At 41.2% G+C, this 23247-nt stretch overlaps 4 gene segments (V, D, J or C); 1 reads left to right on the forward strand and 3 right to left on the reverse strand.

Annotated features, from left to right (window-relative positions):
* Positions 1 to 12026: 12026 nt before the first annotated feature.
* LOC125247297 lies at positions 12027 to 12773 on the reverse strand. The segment is given in 2 exon segments: positions 12027 to 12497; positions 12584 to 12773. Coding segments are annotated over 2 exon segments (381 nt in total).
* Positions 12774 to 15882: 3109 nt separating this feature from the next.
* Positions 15883 to 18235, forward strand: LOC125247948. The segment is given in 3 exon segments: positions 15883 to 15891; positions 16322 to 16370; positions 17741 to 18235. Coding segments are annotated over 3 exon segments (375 nt in total).
* A 529-nt stretch (positions 18236 to 18764) lies between these two features.
* On the reverse strand, positions 18765 to 19370 carry LOC125247300. The segment is given in 2 exon segments: positions 18765 to 19105; positions 19209 to 19370. Coding segments are annotated over 2 exon segments (375 nt in total).
* Positions 19371 to 21919: 2549 nt separating this feature from the next.
* On the reverse strand, positions 21920 to 22660 carry LOC125247290. The segment is given in 2 exon segments: positions 21920 to 22355; positions 22469 to 22660. Coding segments are annotated over 2 exon segments (396 nt in total).
* Positions 22661 to 23247: the final 587 nt, after the last annotated feature.

The following is a 23247-nucleotide window of genomic DNA, read 5'->3' on the forward strand; positions in this document are numbered from 1 at the left end:
GATTAGTTATTCTAAATCTAAATTATGTTTCCCTTATTCTACCGAGTGCCAAACCCCGCCCCAATTTAGAGCAATCACTGAAGGAAAAAAAAAAAACAACAACAAAAAAAAAAAAAAAACGGCGTTGTTTCGAGCAGTGAGTGGACTATGTTTGCACAATCGCAAATTCTCTCATAAAAACAAAGACATTTCCGTCCCCAACTGGAGCTGTCCCTGGAAATGTCCCCGTTTTAAAGCTCGTTCAAAATAACCCGCAAATTCATTGCAAAAATGCCCGACAACATACATCAGCCTGTTGGTTATCGGAGCAATCGTTTAGTGCAGTGGTCGCCAACCCGTCGATCTTTATCACTGTTCCAGTAGCTCGCGAAAATAACAGAAATGTGAGTACAAAAATACATTACATTTCTCCAGTCTTTGTACTGTATTTTTGTATTTATTTTTTCTGTTATTTTCGGGAGCTACTGGGACAGCCAGATAAAGGTAAATAGCCCACATAATGTCTGAGTCTGTAAACGGCCGTTAACAAGAGGCCAGAAACGCTGAAGACGGACGCGAAGAGGAGAAAAGTCTGTAGCAGGCAGAGCAGCTCACTGTTCACGATGCTCGAAATATAGGAATAAAGTATAAATATTGAATTGGGGGTGAGGGCTTATATGAATGCATCTCTAAAAGGAGATCAGTCTTCAGAAAGATTTCGATGGCAATGACATTTTATTTTCCTCTTACCTCAGAATAAAGTAGCTGATTGTTAGCGCAGTTCAGCTGCGCTGTTCACTGCTGTATCACTGCTGCTCAACGCTGTATCACTGCTGCTCCATAAGCGCCACCTGCTGTCAGAGAGTGAATTTGCGTCTCATTCAGCCTGCTGTTTTTGTTTCATGCTTTTTTTGTGTGTGTAGCATTTATAATTTCACAAAGATAAAGTCAAACCGTTCTGTTTTTGCTTTAAATCTTGAAATTAAATTTAATTCAAATAAAAAACAAACAACTGCTCATGCAACGTGCGTAGCATCTTTGTTTGGATTGTGATTAAAAAGCAGTGGTTCCCTCTAATTTGAAATGGCTATGTATTTTTGTTTATTATTATAATATTAATAATAAATATCTGCAACCAGTATCAGAATTGGCCAATTTGCTTGTAAAAAACAAATAAATAAATCAGAATCTACATTGACCATGAAAAAATACTAAATACAGTCTGGGCTGTCTTTTTCTATCAAGTAGATCTTGTATTTCAAAAAGGTCAAGGTCAGGGATCTTGGGCTTAAAAAGGTTGGTGACCACTGGTTTAGTGATTAGATTCACCAACAGAGGGGGCTGTGCAGTTACACTGTCACTGCTACACTTGGTCACGCGTGCGCGCCGCTAACCTGGACCAGAGCAGAGCGCCATTATCATCAATTATCAAAAGAAACATTGTTATCTGTTTCGACTTTCAGGTTAGTAACTAACTATTCATCTTAAATTAAAGTAATGCGTTTATGTGTTTTATAACAGGGCTTCAACCGGGTGTGGATTGTTTTGGACAATTTAAACGTCCCAAGCCACAAACGCAGCAATTTCCACACACGTCTTATCAAGTGGTGAAGGTACACTCTGATATGAACAAGTAAATAATACACTTGCAACTTACAAAATGAGTCTAAAATGCAAATTAAAACTCTTTTGCCCAACATCACTCTCACTGCATGTTCTTTTGGAGCCAAATTACAACTGATCTCAACATCCTCACTGAATTCCGTTTTTGGAATTTTCAACAAATCCCTCCTGTTTCTGCGAAGAGTATTACCATACTTGTGAGTACTTCATAAGATCTGGGCATGATCTCTTTCAGAACCTCTGCTTTTGGTCCCCATTTACCATCACATCTTACTTGCACCAAATCTTTACATTCCAGAGGGCGTAAAGCTTTTGCATTTCTGTTGTAACATTAGAGCTGCATTTCCTTGGTTCAAATTGGTCTTTGCTTTGTAGCAAATGTTCAGCTGAGGGTAGCTTTGTCCTCAGTTTCCTACCCATCAGAAGTTCTGCTGGAGATTTCCCACCTTCTAAAGGTGAACCTGTAGTTCAGGATCTCAAGATGAGGATCCTCCCCAGCTTCAGCTGCTTTCTTCAGCAGACTTTTCACAATCTGCACTGCCTTTTTGGCTAACCCATAAAGTGACTCTGGATAATATGGACTTGATGTTATATGCCCAAATCCATATTGCTTTGAAAACTCTTTGAATGTCAACCCACTGTAATTTCTCTCTGCTGCTGTCATTGTGCATGATGTGTACACTATGGGAAATCACTCTGTATTTTTGGAGTAATATCGCTCCAAGTCCATCTTTGGACCCATCAGTTGTCACTTTGACTGTTTTTTCTGGGTCATAAAATTGAAGCACTGGCTCTTTGATGGCTCTCTCATTTTGTAAACGTTTTATCTATTTCTCCTGGTACCATGTTTAATTTATCAGACCACTGACACAGCTGCATATTTTCCACACGTCATGTCCGTTGTTTTAAGGCAGGAACACACCAAGCCGACAGTCAGGCAGTTTTTGTTCGTCGGCCGACTAAGTTTACTTAGTGTGTTCCGCACCATCAGCTAAACGTTTTTTCCAGTCGATTCGACATGTTAAATTGGCGTCGGAGCTCGTCGGTCCGTCGGTTTGGTATGTCAGGGCAACTTTGGACCCAGACGCTGCTGATGTGAGCCACCCCGCAGTCTGCTTTCGTCACCACTAGTTCACAGTTCCTGCCTTTATTCACTTTAACAGCTGCACTTGCATTACTAAAGCATTAGAGACCCCTAGTGACACTCATCAGTACAACACCTTGATGCGTGTTTTAGTACATCTGCTGCCCACATTATGAAGAGAAAAATCCTGTTATGATGTTTTATTAAACAAAGTTCGGGAGGAACAGGTGCAGATAATTAACCAAACTAGCCCAGGTGGAGAACATTCAGTTAATCAATGCAATCATGACAAGAGGTATAAATACAGCAGACTTACCTCTGTTCGTCTGACAGTTCATTAGCATTTTGGTTTGACCGTCTTGCTACCATGTCTCAGCGCCAGCTTTTCTCATCCGTCGATGAGTCCGACTTCTCTCCGGATCCAGCACCGCCAACTGCCGGCCCCAGGACCACTCCTCCTCCACCCGACATCGCACCTGAACCCCAGGCTTTTTCGCGCGGCCGCCGGCCGGCCCGATCAGCCTCCCGTTCACCAAGACGTCGACGCCTACCCTCGCCTCCACCGGAGAGAATGCCCGTTCTCTCTCCGGCATCCTCCTATCGTTCGGCCGTGCCAACGATTCCACCTATTGGGAAGTGGACAGTTTTGAGTTTGAGGCAAGCTCTGATTAATTCTGACGTACAGTCTTCACGCAGAATGAACAAGGCGGATTTATACAAGCTGTACGTCACCCTGCAATCAGCCAACCTCTCACCTAAGTCCACTCCAGCCTCCAAGGGGTCCAAAAGGCAAACTAAATCCCGTGAAGCCCAGAAATCACCTCACCCAACTCCACCATCTTTCTCCTGCACCAGGTCCGGCGCTCTGCGCGTGTCAGGCCGTAGTGCCGGGCCTTCAGCGAGCCTGGGCCGTGTCCCAGATTCCGCAGCGCCAAGGCATTGTGCTCCTTCCGCTTCAGATCAACTTTTCACCGCGGCTCTTCCCGCCGCAGCACACGCAGCCGGGCCCGCAGGCCCTCTCTCAGCCTCGCAGTTTTGTCCTCCTACTGTTTCTAACCCCTTTCCCTTGCAGTGGCCTTCAGCTCCCGTAGTTGATGCTAGCGCGAGCTTGCCTCCATTAACGTCTCAAACATCCCATCACCTTTCTGCGATTGCCGCAAACCCCTCCCTTTTTCAGTGGCCTGCAGCTCCAGCAGCACAAGCCAGCGTGAGGTTGCCTCCGCTCGCATCGCAGGCCTACACATCTCAGTCTTTCCCTCAATTTCCCTCTTTTACTTCTCTCCATTTTCCTCCTCAAGCCCCGCAGGCCGACTCAAGCGTGAGGCTGCCTCCGCCAAAAGTTGCAGCCCCGGCTTCTCTTCCCTACAATCTTCTTCTACATTCTAAACCACAATATTCTCTGTTCACAGCAACTCCAATGCCCATCCCATCAAACGCAGTCGCCGCAGAACCACCTCCAGTGGCCCACAACATCCGAGCTCAGATCTTAGCAGGTGCGGACATAGATCTGGCTAACCTCCTTTCCCAGCTTCAAGTAGGTGACTCTAACTGCCAGATAGACTGTGGGGATTTTTCTGTCACGTTAAAAAACCAAAACATTCATACTTCACGTTTACTTTCTTTTTCTGAATTTACTATTGCTTTCAGCCGTTTCACAGAAATCATTTGTTCAGCATTCCCCCATAGGCGACGCGAACTGAATGACTACCTATCACTCATGGCTGAGCTTGCGTTGTCCTATGGGGGAGGACATTTCTACACTTACCACAAGCTTTTCTCTGCCAAAAGCGCGGTCAGGGTCGCCCAGTGGAACCAGTGCCCTTACTGGGGTGCACTCGACCCTGACCTACACAGCAGAGTTTTCCTCGGCTGCAGGAACATTTCATGCGCTGTTTGCAGGTCAGTAGCTCATTCTACCATCGCATGCCCACAGATCAACCCCTCCATTCCCCACTGCCCTGACACAGCCTCTGTCAAATCCACCAGCTACGTTCCAAGACCAGCAAACATTAACCCATACAACTCCGACTTCAGACGCAGAACAGCATCTTCTGATAACAGACAGCCCTGCAATAACTTTAATATCGGCATATGCACCAGACAAAGATGTAGGTATTTGAACATCTGCAATTTTTGTGGCGGTGCTCATGCCCGTCCTGTATGTCCCGTGTCCAAAGCGGATAATAAAAAACCAAAAAATTACTTATCGACTCCTGTGAATATTTCTCGTCTATCTTTTGAACTTGCTCACCACCCGGACGCCGAATTCACTGATTATCTGCTGTCCGGTCTCAAACATGGTTTTAAACCCGGCGTGGAATGCCCGCTTTCCCAAAACATCATCTGTAATAATCTCCAATCCGCTCTCGCTGAGCCTGACACCGTAAACAACCGGATTAGAAAAGAAGTCGAGTCAGGTTTCATGATCGGCCCTTTTGACAACCCTCCATTCAACATTTTTCGCATCAGCCCTATTGGAGTGGCTACGAGAACATTTTCAGGTAAGAAACGCCTCATAATCGATCTCTCAGCTCCACATAATTCTCTGTTCCCAAGCATAAATAGCTTGATTCCACTCGACGAATTCTCTCTCAAATACCACGACATAGATCATGCAATCGAAATGATAAAAATCGTAGGTCGGAGCGCTTGGCTCGCAAAAATCGACATCACGTCTGCTTTTAAAGTGATGCCCATTCATCCTGATTCATGGCACTTATTCGGGGTGCGCTGGCACGAGAAATTCTATTTCGCTGTTCGCTTAACGTTTGGATGCAAAAGCAGCCCCAAAATTTTCGACATGCTATCAGAAGCGGTCTGCTGGATTCTGTCGAACAATTACGCAATCCCTCACCTCATTCACCTGCTAGACGATTTTCTAATCATTTCGCCTCCCAACGCCATTCCAGCGGCCCATATCCTTACGGTTCAAAACGTTTTTTCTGAGCTTGGAATTCCCATCGCCCAGGAAAAAACGATGGGTCCCGCCACATCCATCGAATTCCTTGGAATTAATTTGGATTCAGTTAAATACCAAGCTTCCCTGCCCAAGGAAAAAATCGATAGGATTATCCTCGTCTCTTCTACCCTTTTAGACAGTTCAAATTGTTCCAATCGCGAACTCCTGTCCCTGCTCGGTCACTTAAACTTCGCCATGCGCATCATCCCACAAGGCCGCCCGTTCATCGCGCACCTCCTCTCACTCGCCTCCTCGGTTCACGCGCTAGAGGACTTAATTTCCATAACTCAGGCGTGCCGCGATGAAATCAGGTTATGGATAACATTTCTTAAACAGTGGAATGGCCTATCTTTTTTCTATAATAATCTCGTCTCTTCCCCTGTGGATATCCAGCTGTTCACAGATGCAGCCCCCTCAATAGGCTTTGGAGGTTTTTTACCAAGGACGCTGGTTCGCGTCACCATGGCCCCCTCAATTCCAGGACATACCACAGTCCTCAGCGCTATTCGAGCTCTATCCTCTTGTAGTAGCAGCCTTCCTGTGGGGGAAAGAATGGACGGCTAACAGTATTTTAGTGCACTGTGACAACGAAGCTACAGTCCAGTGCATTAATAAAGGCCGTTCCAATTCACTCGCTTTAATGCCTTTTTTAAGATGTCTAATCTGGATCTTAGCATGTGACCAATTTATCATAATTGCGAAACATGTCCCCGGGTCAGAAAACAAAATCGCTGATTCTCTGTCTCGCTTTCTGTTTCAGAAATTCAGGATGCTGGCTCCAGAGGCAGACCAATTTCCAACTCCAGTACCTCACTTTTCAGAACTCATATTCCCGTAACCCACCCGCTAAAACCCCTCCTTGACGCGTCGCTCGACACAATCCTCCAAGCAGTCTCCCCGAGGACGCTGCAGTCCTATGTGACAGCTTGGAGATGTTTTAAAGCATTCCACTTGTCATATAACACGCCGTTTCCCGATTTCTCTCTCCTTTCAATCACCTCTTTCATCTCATATCTCAACAGTGTCAAAGGGTTCCAAGTCGGGTCTATCAAAGGCTACTTGAGCGGCATCCAATTTTTTCACAAATTGATGTTTGGCACTCCCTCCACTGAGATTAATAATTCACAAACCTCCCTCCTAATCAAAGGGATTCAACGTTCCCAGCCCACCCGTCCCGACCCCAGACAACCCATAACAATAGACATTCTCACAAAATGCATCCATACCCTCCGCTCAGGCTACCAACCTCTCATTTCCGCCCGCACACTTGACGCTATGTTTATTCTGGCCTTCTTCGGTTTTCTAAGATGCTCAGAACTCGCAATCACTTCCAAATTTGATCCAAAAATTCACCCCACCATTGCAGACTTGTCTGTTCTCGATAATGATACAATCTCATATTTAATTAAACAAAGCAAGACAGACCAAGCTAAAAAAGGACACTTCATCTATATTTTCAACATTTCCTCACCAATCCAGCCATACCAGTCCATTTTCGCGTACCTCCAATTAAGAAGCTCTCAGGCTAAATCCCCCTACGAACCCCTTTTCTTAGACGACTCCGACAAACCTGTCACTCGCTTTTGGTTCCAAAAGCACCTCAAATCCATTCTCCAACAGTCAGGCATCCCAGCAAAAAACTACTCCAGCCACTCTTTCCGCATTGGAGCAGCAACCTCAGCAGCCCAAAAAGGCCTCTCCCAGCAGCAGATACAAACTCTTGGAAGATGGTCATCAGACGCTTTCCAAAGTTACATCAGAACCAACCAGTTCCACATTAAAAAAGTCCATCAAACCCTCATCGGTTAAAAAAAAAAAAAAAAACTTTCTCCATTCAGGGAGTATTGATCTCCCAGCGGAAATGCAATACTAACCCTCCTAGGTGAACACATGCTTTTCTATATCCATCCAGCGAGTATTGATCTCCCAGCGGATGTAATACTAACCCTTCTAGGTTAACATATGCTTTTCTTTATCCATCCAGCGAGTATTGATCTCCCAGCGGATGCAATGTTAACCCTCCTAGGTGAACATATGCTTTTCTTTATCCATCCAGCGAGTATTGATCTCCCAGCGGATGCAACGTTAACCCTCCCAGCGAGTATTGATCTCCCAGCGGACGCAGCGTAGCCCTTCCAGTTGGATGTCAGCTTTTCTTTCACCGTCCAGCGAGTATTGATCTCCCAGCGGACGCAGCGTAGCCCTTCCAGTTGGATGTCAGCTTTTCTTTCTCCGTCCAGCGAGTATTGATCTCCCAGCGGACGCAGCGTAGCCCTTCCAGTTGGACGTCAGCTCTTCTCTCTCCGTCCAGCGAGTATTGATCTCCCAGCGGACGCAGCGTAGCCCTTCCAGTTGGACGTCAGCTCTTCTCTCTCCGTCCAGCGAGTATTGATCTCCCAGCGGAGCAGCGATAGCCCTTCCTGTCAGGGTTCTGCCCTGACAGCCCTGTCTGTTTTGTCTTTGTTTAATGTCTCCATGTTTATGTTATGTCTGAGCACATGGCTTTGTCTGTGTTTGTGTCTGCCATGTGCTCCTCTGTTCCCTCCTCCTTGTTTGTCACCACGCCCCCTGGTCTAGTCATTGTTTAGTGTTTTCACCTGTTCCCTATCCTCCCTGCTCCCTTTCTTGTTGAGTCCTCGTTTGTCTAAGTGTTGTCACCTGTTCCTCATGTTCTTTGCCTCCTTTATATTGTGCACTCTTTCCCTCATGTCTTTGCCAGTTCGTTAAGCTTCGTGCCTGTGTTCTAGTCTTTTGTTTCACCTAAGCTCATAGCGTTTTGTGTTGGAGATTCTCGTATCCCTTTTTGCCTTTGTTGTCTTCCCTGTTCCAGACCATCTAACCACCTGTCTCATCTAGTCCTGGTAGTGTCTCTTGTCTCCCCCTGTCCTGTCCTACAGACTGAGGATCCCTGTGGCTGCTCTGTCTCCCCCCCCAAGCAGCAAGACCGGTTCAGTGCCTGATCGTATCTGATGGTTCTAACTACTTAAGCGGTTTGATCCTGTCTGGCTCCTGCTACATCTTTGGGCCTCATACTGCACACCTGCCAATGCCCACCGGCCTGCTTACTACCTGGGCTGTTCTCAGTGGCCGTTCCCTCAGCGTGCTCGTCTTTGTGTCGCACCCCCTTCCTATTGTATGGACTGTGTTCACCTCCACACCCTCTATATTCCAAGTTTGTCAATAAACCTGTAAAACTCATCCTGCGTTTGAGTCCTCCCTCACAGATCCCTGACACTTCCAGTAGGACATCAGCTTTTCTTTCTCCGTCCAGCGAGTATTGATCTCAGCAGTCACTGCAAAAGCTCTCCTGGTAGAGTTTCCCCGTACCTGTCCGCTGCCGTGAGTATTGAGTATCACCGTGCATTCTAAATTCTTTCATCCTGCAGGCGGCCGACAGGGCCTGTTCACCCGACTTCACAAGCTGCTCCCGTTGAAGACTCTATAGGCCCTTTAGGCCGGTTGTTGAACCTCACCACTCCTCCCTCCGTCCATCAATCAACAACGTCCATTAAGGCCCGGTGCTACAAGCCGCCCCCATCAGAGGCAACATGGGCCCTCTTGGTTCAACAACCAGGCTTCCCGAAACGCCAGCTCGCCAATCTTAAGGCTTTTGGGGAGTTATTTGATCTAGCGGCTGTCCTTTGCTCTTGCATTTGGGGGAGTACTCTGGGTTCGGGCCAAAATTTCCGAGCTCGGAGCCCTCCCCACGGACAGCACGCCAAATATGCATACCCCTTACTGTACTTGATTATATGTAAATGTGAACTCGTGAAATGATGTTTTATTAAACAAAGTTCGGGAGGAACAGGTGCAGATAATTAACCAAACTAGCCCAGGTGGAGAACATTCAGTTAATCAATGCAATCATGACAAAAGGTATAAATACAGCAGACTTACCTCTGTTCGTCTGACAGTTCATTAGCATCCCTCCTCCACCCCTACTCCTCACTTCAGTTCTATGTACTTCTATCTTAACAGGGGGGGAGTACTCTGGGTTCGGGCCAAAATTTCCGAGCTCGGAGCCCTCCCCCCGGACAGCACGCCAAATGTGCATAACCCTTACTGTACTTGATTATATGTAAATGTGAACTCGTGAATTTAGAACTCAAAGTGGATTTCATGAGGATCATGCAGTGAATTACAGACACAGGATTTTACAGAAATTAGAAAATTTAGAAAATTCATGTTGTTCCAAATGTGTGTTAAATTCTAATTATTAATATAAATCATTAATATTATTAATATTAGCTAATTATTAATATTAATTTTATACTAAATTAATTAACATCAAAGTACTATAATAAAAGTTTTAAACTGCAAAAGTAACAAATATAAAAAATCAATCAATCAGTAATCTTCATCTCAGCAGGTTTTCATCAGATGTGCTTCAGTAATTTCCACAGTCGCTTTGGGATCATTCAGGTTTTCCTGAACTTTGGTGTGTTTTACGAGGAACAAGAGAACACCGAGAAACAAAAGGAAGAAGAGAAGAAAAAGAAAGAAGAGGATATGAAACAGATGAACAGTTCATTGTCCTTCATTGAGGTAATAAACAACAAACACATCCTTACTGTAACGTGATTTGCTCTTAATTATTATAACATCATTGCCTATATTTTGTTCTTTTTGACAGAAAACAAGAGATTTCTTGTATTTCACATATATTTTTTTTTCCCACCACCCAACTGAATAAACTTGACCCGCACACAGCAGAGCAGCATCAGACTGCAGAAGTTTGTCTTCCTCATGTGGCGTCACTACAACTACGAGCGAATGAGACGAGGAGCTGATTTCTACCTGCTTCAGTCCAACTCCACTTATGTGAACATCTGGACTGCTGTTCAGAGTCTCGACATCATCACCGCTGGATACCTGCAGCTCTGCTTCCTCAAGAGGCTCTTCAAGAGCAAACCAGCAGAGGGCGACAAACCCCGCTGTTAACAAACTCTAGACCTGCCACTGTTTCACCTCCATTTATAACCTGATCTTGAGTATTTGAGTCATACACGGCTGTTTCTTCAACATCAGACTTTTTTTTCCCTTTTAGTAACAACAAGATCCCATTTGAACTTTTTTAATGCTTTTCATGCAGAGATTTAATAATTTTGCCCTTGTCCAATGAAAGAAACTTTAGAATATTAAAGTATATAATATTTCCATCACACCGAACAATTACAAGAAGACAACAGTGAAGATGCTCGAGATGAAATGTGACACATCTGATGAGTGAAGGAAATAAAGGAAAGTCAAAGTAAATATCAGAATATTTATGCAGCATTTACAATTAAGCTGTGTGGAAAAAAGTATAAAAATATAATTCATTTGTGTGTTTAAAATATTAGGAGAAATTAGCCTTGGCAGAACCGAGGAGGAGGCATTTTATTCCAAAAATACTAAAAATGTAATTTCCATGACAGAAACATTAAACTTTTATAGTTTGTAACGCCAGTGTATCTCCAGAAAGAAGAGCAGCAGTGGATTCCAGTCACATGAAGCTCCTGTGAGGACGCTGAACATCTGTTGATGGAGCTGCTCTATTCTGAGAGGAACAGAATCACCTGATGATCAAACATGAGCTTCACTGTCCACACTTTATTCTCTGAAATGAGTCAGAAGAGTTGGACTAATGGAGAGATGAGGTATTAAACATTTATCATCATAAACATAAATGAATAAAAAACAATCAACCATCATGTGAAATTCACTGACACTTCCACAAATATCATGTAGTGTGACAAAGTAATCTTGATCTGGTAACAGATTAACAGTTAGACATTAATATATCAATAAAGTGTATGGAGTATCAAACACATGGACTGCGTCTGAAATCACATACTCTCTTCAGTAGGTAATTATTTTGAACAAGTAATTACTTCACTACTACATATCTTCTGTATAGTGTGAGTGTGTGTATGAATGTAATCTGGACGTACTACATTTACCATGATGTCATTATCATGTGATCTTCAGTTGTGTTGCTTCACTGTCATTCACAAATCCCCTCCCGTGGCCTCATGGGATAGTAAAGTGTCCATCAGATTCACACTTCAGAATCTCACCGGATGTAGTAGATCATCCGGTACTTTTCACCTGTTCTTTTACTGTGAATTCACACATACTTCTTTTGTCACACACTGTTTTTGACTTACTAAGTATGTGATTTTGGATGCAGTCTTAAAGGAAATGTGTGTAGAAAATGTAAAAGACATGTGACCCTCTAGTGGTGAAGTGTGGAAGTGCAATTAAAGGGATTGACTTTCCTACAGTAAATAATACAGATAATATTGTAGTGGAAAGTGGACGAGCACCACTCACATTTTCTCCACATTTTAGTCCAGTTTAGTAAGGGATATAAGATTATATGTTACATGTTTACTCATAATAAATAAATAAAGTCTCTGAAAGGTTTGATACACCATTGTGTTGTTTGTGATCCTCCATCAGCAGCTGCAGTATCTCTCAGCTGTATCAGTGCATCACTGTGACGTCTGACTGACCGAGGTTTTTGTACCACTCTTTATCACTGTGTGAACACATCACCACTGTGGTAACTCTGACAGTAATAATCTCCTGTATCTTCAGTCTGGACTCCACTGATGGTCAGAGTAAAATCAGTTCTGGATCCACTGCCACTGAATCTAGATGGAGTGTTTGAGACTCTTTGGTTTGCAGAATGAAACATGAGTTTAGGAGCTTCTCCAGGTTTCTGCTGGTACCAGGCCATACAAGTATATGAACCTACACAGGCATTGCTCACTACTGTGTTTGTTTTGCAGTTTATAGTGACAGATTCACCAATCTGAACCGTTTTTACAGAAGGGGTTTGAGTCACAGTCACCTGTCCACTGAAACCTGATAGAAAAAGCAGAATATTTGGAAAAGATTCACTGTTGATAATGTTATTATATTTTAGCATGAATTTTTATTGAAACATTTACCTTGAATAAACAGTGTGAGAGTCCAGATGAAGAAGGTGATTGTGTTCATTGTTGTTCTTTTGTCTTGTGTGATGATGAAGATTGTGTTCTGTTCTGCTCTCAGTCATGAAGTGTTAAACTCACAGCACTATAAACACTCTCAGAGCACTGAAGCATGTGTCACAATGCAAACAAGTGGGCAGGATTTACAACAGACAAACGAATAAACTCTCTACATATAAGATTTGGTATTTCCACTGACTGTATGTAACTTTACAAATACATGTCAACTTATTCTACTTACCCAAACCCAAACCTAACACTCTTCTACAGTCTACTGATACACTAATGAGAGTTAGTCAACATGTAGTTGAAAAGTTACTTATAGTCAGTAGAATATCTAAAGTGGACCATCGAAATAAAGTGCAACCTAAGATTTTACATTCAGATTGATGATGTTGAATCATTTTGTAATAATTGTACATATTGATTAATTGTACAATATTTTTAATTTTTAATTATAAAATGTTTTTTTTTTATATATTTATTTTTTTATGTTTGACAGTCTGATGAGACACTAGTCTTTGACTTTATATGAACATCTCTCAGTGTGGATGAAGCATTTTCAGCTTTCAGTGCCGCTGTAGAAATAATCTATTCACTCTCATGATTCATTTATATAAGTGAATGTTTCTGATAATATGTGACCAAGATAAAGTGAGCAGAATTCAGCTGGTCATGTGATCTCAACATGGTGGCCCTGGTGGTCTTTCTTTCTTTCTTTCTTTCTTTCTTTCTTTCTTTCTTTCTTTTTAGGCCACCAAAATTACTGGAGAATCATACATATAGATAATTTTAAACATATTTGTCAAACACATTAACTATTTCTTCATAAACACATTACAGTTTTTCTCAGTTGCTTTGGTACATTTCTTGAATCATCCTTACAATTTACAAAACTGTATGTTCATTTCTCGAAATAATTCATACAAACAGCACAACATTTTGGATTACCTGAAAAATCATTAGTTCATCTCTCAAAAGCAAGTATTTATGTCAATGAACATATCAAGTCCTTGTGTCATTGTTCTCGAACATGATAGTCAAAATGCTTAGGCATATTGTCAATATAACAGTGATAAATATTTCAGATGTAGCCTAAACTATGGCTATGGTTTTTATGACAGTGAACAAATTACTGAAAAATGTCCTTGTGATAAATAAAAAAGACAAGACTATATATACATACACCCTTTATATGTATTCATGTGTACGTGTGTGTGATATAGTATGTATCTGTATAGAGTTCATTTAGCCTACTATACTGTAAGTGTAAAGCAAGTGTAATAGACCTTTTTCACACTTCCGGGTTTTTGGCTTCCGGAATGGCCCTCGGCGTGTAAAAGTTTTTCCGGTTGCAGTGATAGATAGCCTTGTTCAGAACCAGCTCGGGAATCAAAGTCGTTTTACGAATTAAATGCCATGAAAATGTTTGAACGTTCTTGGTGAATTATTGGTGAGACTACAGAGCTCTCATTAAGAGCTACATTTAATAAATAATTCAAAGTGGTGGCGGTTAAACTGGTTAAATTATTCGTGTCTGTTTGGCGCGGCTGTGCATTATCGCGCTCCATGTGCTGTAAAGACAGTGCCTGCTTCTCAACGTGCATACTATCCATCCTAAATAGTAGTCTATGTGACATTAGTAATATTCAGTACTGTTTAGGTTGGATATGCACATTGGGATGTAGGCTATATAGATTGTTTTTAGCGACGTGCTGGGGAAATGATCAGCTGGCAGCTCCCTTATCACACAAGCCTGATCCTCTGATTCATGAAACAGGACCGCTTGCACCCTGATATTTCTGGATATAAACACTTAGTCTCTCACTCGTATTTTCCTGTCCTCATCATCATAAAGTGTGTATTATGCACAGTATTGTGCTGTTGCAACATTAATGCAAAGACTGATAGTTGTACAGTGTGGTGTTGGAAATTAATTATGTCTTAGTTTAATCATTTTAATCGATCAGGATTAATTATAACATATGCTTGAATGTGGGATGTGATGCCATATGAGATTACATGCTATATATTTTTAAAACATATTAAACGACAATATTATGTATCTCGACTTTATATCCCCCACTGAAGTATAGCCTATTGGGATTTTTTTTTTTTAAATTAATTAATTATATAAATAATGTTCGTCGTACGTGATACGATCGGGGAAATTGCTGAATGAGTAGCTGTGTAGCCTTTACTGTATGACAGCTGGTGATATAAATCCACCTGCCGGTAAATACGAGCAACGGTCTGAGTGGCCGTATAAGCTACAAACCAGTAGAAAATAATTTCTTTGTAGATTATACAACAGCAGGTTGGAAAACAGAAAAGGTAAGACGCGATATTTGAGAAAAAGCATATCAATCTAATAGCCGTAGACGCACAGCGGAACTAACTTTACCCGTCGTCACGTGATTTCCGATTCTTGTGAAAAAGGTCTATATGATCCTGTAATATTAAGATTATAGCATGCATACCATATTAGAGTACAGTGCACATTGCTGAAATACATACCTGTTATGTCTATGAAATGCTTGAATGATTGAGGAAAAGGTTTTTCTCCAAATGTTCGGCTGCACATTTAGACCCACATAAGCCATTGTAAGGTCATGATTGAGAACATGAGATCATGAGAACAAGAGGCCTCATAGTGGGCCTCATTTCACCAGAAACGTGCCTATGCCCTTTGCCTTATCTACCTCTTCCTCTGTTTGGCCTCCATACCCTTCTACCACACATCCTTACTCTTCTTCTTCCCAGCTGTTGACCCTGTTCTTCCATTATCAGAAACTGAAACTCTTGTGTTGTTTCTGTCTATATATGCTTTCCAGTTGAAGATTCATGACATGCATCTTTCTGCTAGGTCAACCATTTTGCATTTAATGACTTGTGCGATGAACTAATGACTAGATGTTTTGAGGGGTAAGACTATTCAACAGAGAACCATATAATACATTTTGAGCAACATGACAATTGATAATGTAGGAAATAATTGTACATGATCAATTGCCTGAATGTACTAAAGCATTTTCAATGTGTTCAAAACAATGAGAAACTGCTTTTATGATGCGCACAAGTGACTAGATGATGTGGAGGATGAACAAGAGAATTTCAGTTCTGATCTGAGAAATGTGCCAAAGAGACTGAGAAAAACTGTAATGGACTACACCTTTCAAAGCATGTTAACATCAGAAATCAAGTACAAAATAAATCAATTGTACTGATTTTAGAGTAAAGCAGAAATGATGTACATAATGGTGTTTGTGAGTCCTGATGTCCTGTTATGTTCCCGATGGTGTTCATCAGGACTCACAATCAGGTCATGTGACACTAGATTAAACAATGTGCATATGAAATGTTCAGAATTATTGATTGATTTATTTGAAGCTGCAGGTTTTTCTGTGAATCATGATGATTGAGCTTCATATGAAGAACAGAAGATCATTATGAGAAACTCCACAACATCATCCATGATAAAAGAGGTCAAAGGTCAGCTCAGAGGTCACAGATCATCAAATATATTTCTATAAACAGTGTTAAATAAGAAAGAATTTCATCCAAACTGAATGTTTGAGTGTTGAGAAGATGTGAGTTTCTTCTAATATCAGTGTGTTGAAGTGTTGTTTCTCTCTCTCTGCTGGAGTTTGTGTTCACTCGAGTGGAATAGAGGTTTTTGTACGACCGTTTCATTAGATTGTATCACTGTGGTACACATTCGGTGGAGGAACTAAACTGGTGCTCGGTAAGTCCTTTTAATTACATATTTAAAAAAATATACAACTTAGATTTCAGAAAGTGTTTTACAGCTGAAACAAGAACAACATTTTTAAATAATAATAATTATTAGATATTGTGGTGAGACTTTACTTGAAGCCTTAAAGTTATTCATAATGTATGTTATAATGCCTCATATCTTTTCATAAATAATTGTAGCCAAAGTTAAAATGCATTATAATATTTGCAAATTTCTTTCAAATCTCTACATCTGAAATTGGTTGTTTGTCATGAGTTTTAACATATACTTTCTAAAGGTGTAATAATTAATAGAGCTGTACAAAAAAAAAAAAAAAAAAAAAGAAAAAAAGTAGTTGAACTAACTTTAAAAATAATAATAATAATAATAATAATAATAATAATAATAATAAGGCAAACTATCAGTTTCAACTTTTTAAGTTAACTCAACTAATTTGCTCCAGTTAAAATCAACATAAAAACTTTTGTTCATCTAATCTGTAGCAGGTTGTTTTTTGAACTGAAGACTTCTTGTCAAGGAAACTAAGTAATATTTAGCATTATCAATGTGAGCAGCTAATCATTGTTCTTTCATCTCCATGTTTTGTTATCAAAGCTAGCTAAGTTGAAAAAAAAAAAAAAAAAGAGGTAATTATTATTTTTTTTTAAAATGATTATTGCTCTATAATTTACTGGCTTGATTTATGCTGTTGTTGTCACTGTTATTCAGCTGTCATATGGTTCAGAGTTCATATTTTCACTGAATTATAATTGATGATCATCATGTTTGAGATTCGTGTGTTGAGGTTTATGTTCTTCTCTCTGCAACTTTTGCAGCTTGTTTCTCTGGGTGAAAATGGCTAAAATGTGTGTCTCTAGTTTTAAGAGGCAAATGATGTTCATGATGTGTATCTTTGAAAATAAAACATGGAGATGAAAAAACAAGGAGTGCATTGATAAATATTCTTTGACAAGAAGTTCAGAAGACTATGTGTTACTCATTAGATGAACAAAAGTTTTTACGCTGATTTTAACTGGAGCAAATTAGTTGAATGCAACAGGTTGCCTTATTTTTTACAGTGAAACTGTGGTTACAATTATACATAAGATAATACATACACTATAATGTGTATAACAATGCTTAATTAATGTATTAAAATACTTTTATAATGTATTGTGTATAAAGGCTTTAAGTAAAGTGATTGTGATATTGTTTTATAATTATTTAATCTAAAATAATGATATTGTTATGTTTATACATTCAGAAGAACAGCATTATTCCTTAAAAAAATCTAAACATATTTACATAATGTGTCTCACTGTGAGTGAAACAGTGTGTTTTCTTAGTGTTTGTGAATGTGTTGTGTTTGTCTCCTGCAGCTGGTCCCACAGTGAAGCCCTCAGTGTCTCTGCTGCCGCCCTCTTCTCTGCAGATCTCTGGAGACTCAGCCGCACTGCTCTGCCTGCTCAGCTCTTACTCTCCACAGGGGGCGCTGGTGAGCTGGACACTGGACGGGTCAGAGGTCACCGAGGGGGTCGTGACCAGCGCGGAGAGCCAGCGGGACGGCCGCTACAGCCGCAGTAGCGTCCTGACCCTCAGCAAAGCACGCTGGGAAGAGGGAGAGGTGTACGTCTGCAGAGTAACACATGATGGAGCTCCTCATGAGGTCTCGTTCCACAAGAGCTCTGAGTGCTGATGTTTCTCTCCTGAAGATGAGCCGTATCTGAGTGTCCTGTGTCAGGCAGGATTCACATGAGTCTAGTGCTGCAGCTGTAGTGATTTACAACTCAATACTGAAAGAGAGCTGGCGTGTCAAAGCACTGTGTGATCTTTCAATCTGCTGTAACATTCAATAAAGCTTCTCAACAAGTTCACTTTGTGTCTGACAACATCATTCAACTAACAGATGAAGATGCAGGTGCTTTTCACAAGCTTGATGTAGCAGGAAATAAAGTCAAATAAAGCTCTTGGGGTTTGAACATGGTCTCTGGAGACAGAGCTGCTCTATTCTGAGAGGATCACAATCACTCCACCCTGACAATGCAAATGGGCTTTTCAGTCTCACTGTTTGATTGGTCACATGATCTGGACTGGAACACACCAGTTTCACTTCTGCTGAAAATGTCACGATGAAAATAGATACATGAAAATGTCATGGAAATCAACTGAATTCAGTCTGTTCAGTTTGATTGACAGGGATCATATATTACACCTAAAACATGATGATCATATTAAACACTGACTCATTGTCTTCAGAAACACAAGATTGATGTTGATTTAGATGATCTAGTGTTATTAGTGTTTGTCTGTGATCAGTGTTGTGTGTGATTGTGTTGTATGAGCAGCTGCAGTATCTCTCAGCTGTATCAGTGCATCACTGTGACGTCTGACTGACCGAGGTTTTTGTACCACTCTTTATCACTGTGTGAACACATATTGACTGTTGATATAGTGGAAACTCTGACAGTAATAATCTCCTGTATCTTCAGTCTGGACTCCACTGATGGTCAGAGTGAAATCACTGCCAGATCCACTGCCACTGAATCTAGATGGAGTTCCAGTATAACGGCTTGTTGCTGTATATATGAGGAGTTTAGGAGCTTCTCCAGATTTCTGTAAGTACCAGTGTAAGTAATTACTACTATACACTGCACTGCTGGTTTTACAGTTTATTCTGACTTCTTGTCCTGGTTGAGCCTGAATTATTGATGGACTCTGAGTTACAGTGATCTGTCCTCTACACTCTGAGAGGAAACAGAAACAAAAATGAAAATGATATTTGACATTTTAAAATATTTAAAAATCATTGATAAAAAACAAACAAGCAAAAAACTGTATTTTACAAACCTTGAGCAAACAGTGTGAGAGTCCAGATGAAGAAGGTGATTGTGTTCATTGTTGTTCTTTTGTCTTGTGTGATGATGAAGATTGTGTTCTGTTCTGCTCTCAGTCATGAAGTGTTAAACTCACAGCACTATAAACACTCTCAGAGCACTGAAGCATGTGTCACAATGCAAAGTGACTCTCTCTATTTAAATCATGTACTCTAGTGCTTTGGAGGAATGCTGCAGTTTTCTTTTGTAGTGTTCATCAAGCATTAAGGTGCATCCATATTGAATCCCTACAGAATATTCAATATCTCTTCTGTCTGGCCACCAAGAGTTGGGAACAAGAAGGTCCAGTTACAGACTGCTTTTGTCTCCCATTTCAAAGAAGTGTTTTCTCATCCTACTGTGGACTCCCATGCAGGAGAACAGCAGAAACACTGGAAAATTGTTTGCTTTCTCAGAATGTACTGTTGTTGTAATCAGCATCACTAGAGCTGAAATCTCCCTCGGGCCGAACATGAACAGAACTCTCCGTCTGCCTGTCACTGATCTAGACTTCCAACCTGTGCTGTTCCCTTGGTCTGTCCAGCCCTTCGATGTACCAGCTGTAGACCATTGGTTCAAGAAGAGGGAAAGATAGAGTCGACCTCTCTCTGGGATCAGCGCCACCATATCCCTTAAATCACAACCCTTTCCCAGGCTCTGGACTGGAGTGTGTGTGAAAGAGTATAGAGGTACAGTAGTGAACATGTGATGAGACTCACCTGAAGTGAATTAAGCCTCTGTAGCACATGTATCGAATTATATGTTTTTACTACTAATATTAACCATATGCCAGTACTATGGAGGTGTAATTAAAACAACACTGAATGAATCAAATTAGATCTGTATTGGAAAATAAACTCTGTTTGTGGTGATTTGTTTAAATTTGATAGTAAAATAAAATAATCTACAACCAACTGGTCTCAATTTCGTTTCAATATCAATTCACAGAAAAAGAAATTTCAAAATCAATTCACAGTAATTAAAAATAAATTCACCTTGTCCTCTCTACCCAGCTGAACCCTCTGAGCTGCAGGATTTTACCCTGAAAAATTATGAAGCTCACAATGTCAGCGCATAAACATTATGTTCACATTTATGAAAATGAGACAATTCAGTGCAAAACCTCAACTCTACATTCAAAGATAACTCTTTGGTAGTTCAGAAAACATCAGGAAAACTATAATGTAATTAGAACTTTCAAAGGTCTCTGAGTTGTTTCCAAATTAGACATCAGTCACTGTTCATCTCACTGGACTGACTTGCCATCTTATATCACCATGCTGTAAAGGATGTAGTTTCAGTGTACAAAAAAAAAAAAAAAAAAAAAAACCTTTACATGCAACAGGCAGTTGAGCCCGCTGGGAACCACTGTCAATGAGATCATTCATAAATATTGCAGTGGTTTAAATGTTATAACAATGTTATGAACACACACACACACACTCTGATGGCAGCCACCCCTCCACAACTCAGGCGGACGGCAGTGAATTTGTCCGTCCCCCCGGCAAGTCACTCCAGCCCACCGCCTTGAGCATCCATGGCACAGACTCTGCTCATACCAAGCCTGATGGCACTGTGGATTTCCCACAGCAGTGAGGGCTCTCTGATGTTCCTCCTTTCTCCTGGGTTTTGGCACCAAGTTCAAAGCACCAGGTTCAATGAACTGGCTAATGTTCAAAATAACTTTAATAATAAAATTGTCACAGAAACGGTCTCTGTGGTCCCCTCCGATCGCCACCTGAGGGCGCCATCACCGGAATACTAACCGGTCTTAAGAACTACAACTCCCATCCCACATACCTGGACTGATTACACCTCCCACCTGCAGTGCATTCTCTGGACTATTTAAGACTCCCATAACCCATCATGCTTCGCGAAGTCTTGTTTTGCCTTGCAATCATTACTGAGCGTTTACCCTGTGTATTGTTATCCCGTGTATGACCTTGGACTGCCTGATTACCTTGTTTGCCGATTGCCGCCTGCCTTGTTATACCTCTGCCTGTTCTCCGGATTATCCTGCTCTGTCTGCCGCCTGTCCTGACTCTCTGCCTGGTACCGACCCTGTCTCTGTTTTCTCTACGTTGTTCCTGTTGCTGTTATCTGACCATTGCCTGTACGACTACGATTGTTTATTAAAGCTGCATATGGATCCCATTGAGTCTGCTGCCTCGTTACAAAAATAAACACAAACAACAAAACAAAATTAAAGTGGCAGCCCCTCATGGACAACTTTCACTTTACGTCACCTCCAGATCTAAATACTTTAACACTGCCATATATTCATTCACATGCTAAAACTATTTTGAGAGTTGTCATGATTGAAATATATTTAAATGATGACACAATCAAATTATTAAAGCATTATTATCTGTACAGTGTCTCAAAGCGGCAGACTCAGTTCACTCTATTATACTGGATAAATCATCATATTGACTTTTGGAAAAATCACAGCATGTTGAGGCCATGACATATAAAATTTTGTGGAACAGGATAATATGTTGTGGCCTAAAAGACTGGCATCCTTATGTTGTAGCCACATGATGTGAGGTTTTCAGCTCTAGATATTGAGGGATCACAACAATACATCTTCAAGGTTTATCTGCAAAAAACTGATGAGCTTCAATAACGTGATTATGATATTGTGTTATTTCTATTTGTGCTGTGATCAGTGTTGTGTGTGATTGTGTTGTATGAGCAGCTGCAGTATCTCTCAGCTGTATCAGTGCATCACTGTGACGTCTGACTGACCGAGGTTTTTGTACCACTCTTTATCACTGTGTGAAAACAGGTTTACTGTTGATCCAGTGGTAACTCTGACAGTAATAATCTCCTGTATCTTCAGTCTGGACTCCACTGATGGTCAGAGTGAAATCAGTTCCATAATCGGCTCCATTTCCACTGAATCTAGATGGAGTTTCAGTCACAAGGGTCCTGATGCTGTGCACTAAAAGTTTAGGTGTTTCTCCAGGTTTCTGAAGGTACCAGGAGACACACGACTTACAGTCACCGTCTGACTGACGTCCAATGGAGCTGCTGGTTTTACAGGTCAGAGAGACTGTGTGTCCGTTCTGAACATGTTTCTCTGTGGGAGTCTGAGTTGCAGTCACCTGTCCTGTGGAATCTGATGGACATTGAGAAGACATTGAGACTTCGCAATTGCAGAAAAAAAACCCTGAAATTACTGTTTTTGAAATATTATTACAACTTGTATTATATTCAATTGTAAGGTCTTACCCTGAAAATACATTCCTAAGATCAAGAAGAATATGATGAATGTCATTTTAGTTGCTGTGTCTGTTAATATGATAAACAGTGTCAGTCATGAAGTGTTAAACTCACAGCACTATAAACACTCTCAGAGCACTGAAGCATGTGTGACAATGCAAAGTGACTCTCTCTATTTAAATCATTATCCTGAAGACTGTAGATCAGTCACAAACACATTTTCCAACAACTTCCTCATGTTGTGAAACGTCAAACAATTATACACACATTTCTGAAGTCTATTGACAGAATCATGTATATTATTGATTTGGTCATTATTAATATTTTGTAAGGTCACTGAACACTTTCTATCATTCATTCTACACTGTTCTGGGCTCATTATTAGTTCATTAATAAACTGCAGCAGCTCTTTGGTTTAATTGTGTTTCTGAATGACACAATATCAGTGTTCAGGGTGGAAGATTTCTCAGTTCTCTGGTACTGAACAACATCCATGAGCTCCAGCAGCATTAAAACACACTGTGCTCTTCTACTGTGAGGAACTGCAGTGTCAGTAACTGTGTGTTCACACCGCCGGCGGCGAGAGCGTCAAAGTGACGCTAGTCATTCATTTTCAATGAGAGCCGGCGGCGAGCTCCGGCGAGAGCGGCGCGGCGCGTCTTGGACGGTGAGAGCGTCGAGGAGAGTTGAAATCAGGTCAACTTTATGGTAATGAGCTATGACGCGGTTCGGCGGCAACCAATTGGAATGTAGAGGTCCTCGCTTGACAGGCTTCCGATTGGTTGACG

The sequence above is a fragment of the Megalobrama amblycephala genome, linkage group LG15 (assembly GCF_018812025.1).
Source record: "Megalobrama amblycephala isolate DHTTF-2021 linkage group LG15, ASM1881202v1, whole genome shotgun sequence".
Taxonomy (NCBI): Eukaryota; Metazoa; Chordata; class Actinopteri; order Cypriniformes; family Xenocyprididae; genus Megalobrama; species Megalobrama amblycephala.